The sequence below is a fragment of the Sapajus apella genome, unplaced genomic scaffold (assembly GCF_009761245.1).
Source record: "Sapajus apella isolate SASKATOON/1434 unplaced genomic scaffold, GSC_monkey_1.0 scaffold61, whole genome shotgun sequence".
NCBI classification, from domain to species: domain Eukaryota; kingdom Metazoa; phylum Chordata; class Mammalia; order Primates; family Cebidae; genus Sapajus; species Sapajus apella.
The window spans coordinates 6,450,779-6,455,967 of record NW_022437001.1 but is presented as its reverse complement, the minus strand read 5'-3'; the positions used below and the strand labels follow the sequence as shown (position 1 = coordinate 6,455,967).

The window sequence follows — 5,189 nt, the reverse complement described above, 5'->3', positions numbered from 1 at the left end:
GGGCAAAAGAAGAGTGTGTGTGTGTGTGTGTGTTTGTGCCTCTGTGTGTGTGTGTGTGTGTGTGTGTGTGTGTGTTGTGATGGGGGTATCCAGGGGGAGGGGGAGGAGTCGCATGCGCACAGGCGACCTAAGCCTGCTCCGCGGCTGTCCAATCCGCTGAGAGCTGCAAGAAATCGAGTGAGAGAAAGCCTTGCAGCCCCTCCGACCCCATGTCTCTTTGGCATCAGGCACCCGTCGGGCCGTGGGGGGCTCGTAGCCTAGCGCCGACCTGCTCTCGTATCGCGGCGGGAGCTCAGAGCAGCGCGCAGGACCGGGGTTGGCCACAGCGTTTGTGTCCTCAGCGGTGGCCGGGAACCTGGGATCAGGGTCACCTGAGCTGACGGGAGGGGCGGGCCGAGTGGGGTTGGAAGCCTGGAACTTAGTGGTAAGCAGGAGGCGGGGGAGGAAGCAGCCAGGTAAGAGGAGCTCCAAGAAGTCCAGGGAAAACCCTACCGAGCACTGGCTTGGGCCGCAACTTTATTTGGGAGTTTCTTTTTCCGGCGAGACAGAGACCAGGCAGAAGAAGCGGGAGGGGCTGGAGGCTGGTCCTTAGGTAGGCACTGCCTGGCGACTGGAGCGCGGACTCGGCCACTTGGGTGGGGTTGCGTGGGGGCGCGATTGTGCATAGTAGCCGCAGGACGCTGCGAAGGGGCGGCGGCAACAGAGCGCGGGGCGGGGGCAGAGAAGCGGCGGCTGAGGGTGCGGTGGGGCAGCAGGAGGCAAGTGCCGGGAGAGCGGAAAGGACTCAAGCCTGCAGGGAGTCGAGAGGGAGAAGGGGCGCCTCAAGAAACCGCGCGGGAGCCGGCGCTTCCTGGCAAGGGAGGGCGGAGGCGTGCGGGAGAGAAGGAGGGCGGGGGGCGCGGGGGTAGGCGCGGGGAGAGGGGATTATAACTCCGCGGCCTCGAGGAGCGGGGGCAGTTTCGGGCGCTCAGGTCTGCAGCCGGCGACAAGCGGAGCCAGGCATCCACTCAGACTGACCGCAGAGGCGGCGAAGGAGCGCCTAGCGGAGACTAGGAGTGCAGAGCCGGGAGGCGGCGGCGGGTGAGCGCAACTTTGCACAGCTCTTCCCAGCTCCAGCCCCGGCCCAGCACTTCTCGGAGAGTCCCGGCAGCCGGGGCCAGTGAGTACCGGTGCGTGAGAGCGCCCCGGCGGACGGGAAGATGATGATGATGTCCCTGAACAGCAAGCAGGCATTCAGTATGCCGCACGGCGGCAGCCTGCACGTGGAGCCCAAGTACTCGGCACTGCACAGCACCTCGCCAGGCTCCTCTGCTCCCACTGCGCCCTCGGCCAGCTCTCCCAGCAGCTCGAGCAACGCTGGTGGCGGTGGTGGCGGCGGCGGCGGAGGAGGAGGCCGAAGCAGCAGCTCCAGTAGCAGTGGCAGCAGCGGCGGGGGCTCGGAGGCTATGCGGAGAGCCTGTCTTCCAACCCCACCGGTGCGTATTTCTGCATAATCACCGCTTAAAGGCACATTTTGACAGCCCCCTTTATCTGCTTGATGTTTTTTTCATGTCTGCACAGCAAATCACCCCACACCTCCAACCAATTTTCCCCCCTCTCTCTTAAGTATTCAGCGGGTCTTGCCTTTCATATTATTTTTATGACCTGGGATGTTGCCTGTGCGCGTGTTGTGTTGTTTTGTGTTGCGTTATGTCTGCAGGCTCACTTTCCTCCTCCTGCTGCACTCTCCGCTTCTTTCGGTGGCTTCCCTCTTTTTCTCTTCACCTCCTATTTTCAGGATTATTATTATTATTATTATTATTTTAACGTTCTGGGAATGTTGTAGGCGCGGCAGCAGTATCGAGCCCTGGGCCAGGGCTTCCGGAGAGAACGCGCACAATTCCCTGCTGAGCGTAATGTGTGCCTTCTACTTGCAATTGCAGAGCAATATATTCGGCGGGCTGGATGAGAGTCTGCTGGCCCGCGCCGAGGCTCTTGCAGCGGTGGACATCGTCTCCCAGAGCAAGAGCCACCACCACCATCCGCCCCACCATAGCCCCTTCAAACCGGACGCCACCTACCACACCATGAACACCATCCCGTGCACTTCGGCTGCCTCTTCTTCGTCGGTGCCCATCTCGCACCCTTCCGCGCTGGCGGGCACGCACCACCACCACCACCATCACCACCACCACCACCACCAGCCACACCAGGCGCTGGAGGGCGAGTTGCTGGAGCACCTGAGTCCCGGGCTGGCCCTGGGCGCTATGGCGGGCCCCGACGGCGCTGTGGTGTCCACGCCGGCTCACGCGCAGCACATGGCCACCATGAACCCCATGCACCAAGCAGCGCTCAGCATGGCTCACGCGCACGGGCTGCCGTCCCACATGGGCTGCATGAGCGACGTGGACGCCGACCCGCGGGACCTGGAGGCGTTCGCTGAGCGCTTCAAGCAGCGACGTATCAAGCTGGGGGTGACCCAGGCAGATGTGGGCTCCGCGCTGGCCAACCTCAAGATCCCCGGAGTGGGCTCGCTTAGCCAGAGCACCATCTGCAGGTTCGAGTCCCTCACACTATCGCACAATAACATGATCGCGCTAAAACCCATACTGCAGGCATGGCTCGAGGAGGCCGAGAAGTCCCACCGCGAGAAGCTCACCAAGCCTGAGCTCTTCAATGGCGCGGAGAAGAAGCGCAAGCGCACGTCCATTGCTGCGCCAGAGAAGCGCTCTCTCGAAGCCTACTTTGCCATCCAGCCGCGGCCCTCCTCTGAAAAGATCGCCGCCATCGCAGAGAAGCTGGACCTGAAGAAAAACGTGGTGCGCGTCTGGTTCTGCAACCAGAGGCAGAAACAGAAAAGAATGAAATATTCCGCCGGCATTTAGGAGACTCTCGACCTCTCCAGAGATGCCCCTGTCCTCGTTCCCCCCTTTTCTCTCCTTCTCTCTCCTGCCTCTTTTCACTTTTGGCGACCAGAAACAATTCCAGTAAATGTGAATCTCGACAAATTTAGGATTGAAGAGGGAGCGAGCGAACAACTGAGCCCAAGCCGGTGAGAACTTGAAACAGTTTCTCAAAGGAAAGAATAACAAAAGATGGCATGTGTCTGTTGTAGCAAAGTTGTCCCTTTGAACCCCACCTCGGCTTCTTCAGAGGAAGAGTAGAGTTGGCTGTTTGCAGGAAGGCAGACCAGACAGCCTTTAAAAAGTCCACAAGAATGATCAAGTAAGATTTGTTTTTATTCTTACAGACATCACCCTTGTTCAAGTTTAAAAGTACACTTTGCAACTATTTTTCAGAATTAGAAATTGATTCAGGACTAAAACTTTAAACTAGAGTTGTTGCTTAATGTGATAGAGACATCTCTAAAGTATTTTGAATTTAAAAGAAAAGATGGCAGATTTTCTGCATTTACACTGTATATTATATATATATATTTTTATTGTGGTTCTTACCCTTTTTTCCTTCTCTGAAGTGTTAATGCTTAAGAAAAGAGTTGCGCCTGCTGTGTTCACTGATCTTGAAAGCTATTATTAGATTATTGCAGAACAACCCTCTGTAAATTATTAATTTATCTCTCTAGCAACTTAATTTTGTGCACATTCTAATTAATTAAACTTCTTCCGTCTAGAAAAAGTGGGGAAACTGTATAGCTAGTGACGTTCAAAAAATTTTGTTTGATGAGTTTATTGAATTTTTACAGCTTTCCTCTTATACTGACTTCCTTTTGACCCATTTGTATATTCTCACTTGAATGAAGATTGTTTTTTCTTTGTTTTTACTGGTAGTGTTCTGATTTTTGAGTCGACACTCAGTAATGGATGTCTTAATCGTGTAGACCTAATTCACTGTCTGAAGTATTGTTTACTTTGTTACATATTTAATGGGGATTCCCACATTGTCCCCATGTCACACAAGCGCTCTCACTCACCCTTACACACACACGCACACACACAGACATACACACACACACACACACCCCTCTAACAGAAGGGAAGAAGCCGTTGGAAGCATGACTGATGCATCATTTTCTAACTTTAGGTGCATTTGCCACTTGATGTTTGCCCTTCGGATTTTAAGATTTCACCAAGGTATTTCGGTCTTCCAGTTTTTCAATTGCTTTGTTGGCTACGTGTTAACATTTATAGGAATCCTTCCATTTTTCCTTTTGGAGGTTTGTTTGTAGAAAAACTAATTTGAACTATAAGAAAGACAGTGCACTGCTTGTAAATTCACATTGTTTGGAAAAATTCTTTTGGAACAAAAAATTAGGTACATGATAACTGGTATCTTATCTACTGTAAATATTTCATTAAAAATGATGCACATATAGATATATTCTTACAAATTTTGCTGTATTGCTGTTCCATTTGAGGCTCTCCAAAGTCTTGAGTTCTGTATATGGCCAGTTTCTTGTTTTTGTTAATAGATGGTTTATTTACTATGGTAATGTATTAATTTATTTTTGGTGTTGTTCTATTGTCTTTCATTGAAGAGATAATTTTAATGTTTTATTGGCAACGTATGCTGCTTTTTCATTAAAATATGCTATTAAAATTAAATGGCTTTTAAAATATGATGTTGTTTTAATCATTTATGTGGGAAGTGTTTTGGTGGGAGGCTTTTTAAAAGGAGGAAGCACATTTTGATGATTTATTAGGGAGTAGTTGTTATCAAAGTATAGCTTGGGCTTAGCAGGGGCTGTTTCTCTGGCAAAGTATTAAATAACAAGGTTTATAACAGCCTTTTAATAGTGAGAGCTCATTTCACAGAATATTTTACTTTTCTGCCCAGAAGAATTTATGATATTTGGCTCCAAATATCTCCCTTGGATTTCTTCCTTCAGACTTGCAATAATTCTGCAAAAAGAATCTTTATAAGCAGAGATATTGGATGGAAACAATTTCACATATTCCCTCCCATCTCCTGGGAGTAAAAGTAAGAAAGGAACTCAGCTCACTTTTCAGCAGCTCTAGGAGACTGGGTGTGGCAAGAGCCAAGGCTTGGTTGGAAGAGTACAACACCCTGGTTGAGGCCCAGAAGCAGTTCAGTCACCACTCCTGGAAAGCAAGGAACCCAGATAGAGCAGGAAGCACCTGAGTTGCTGGGTTAGGAAGTAAGTCTCTCTCTCTCTCTCTCCCCCACCCCCTCATTTCCCATGACCTTTATTGAAACTCACATTGCAGAGTAGGGTCAAGGAAGAAATTCTG

At 50.9% G+C, this 5,189-nt stretch overlaps 1 protein-coding gene across 1 annotated transcript; it reads left to right on the top strand.

Annotated features, from left to right (window-relative positions):
- The first annotated feature begins 955 nt into the window (after positions 1–955).
- POU4F2 (POU class 4 homeobox 2) lies at positions 956–4,553 on the top strand. Its single transcript, XM_032246558.1, has 2 exons — positions 956–1,475; positions 1,923–4,553. Exons 1-2 carry the CDS (start codon positions 1,200–1,202, stop codon positions 2,862–2,864), a joined length of 1,218 nt encoding a protein of 405 aa, XP_032102449.1. The 5' UTR covers positions 956–1,199; the 3' UTR covers positions 2,865–4,553.
- The last annotated feature ends 636 nt before the right edge of the window (positions 4,554–5,189 follow it).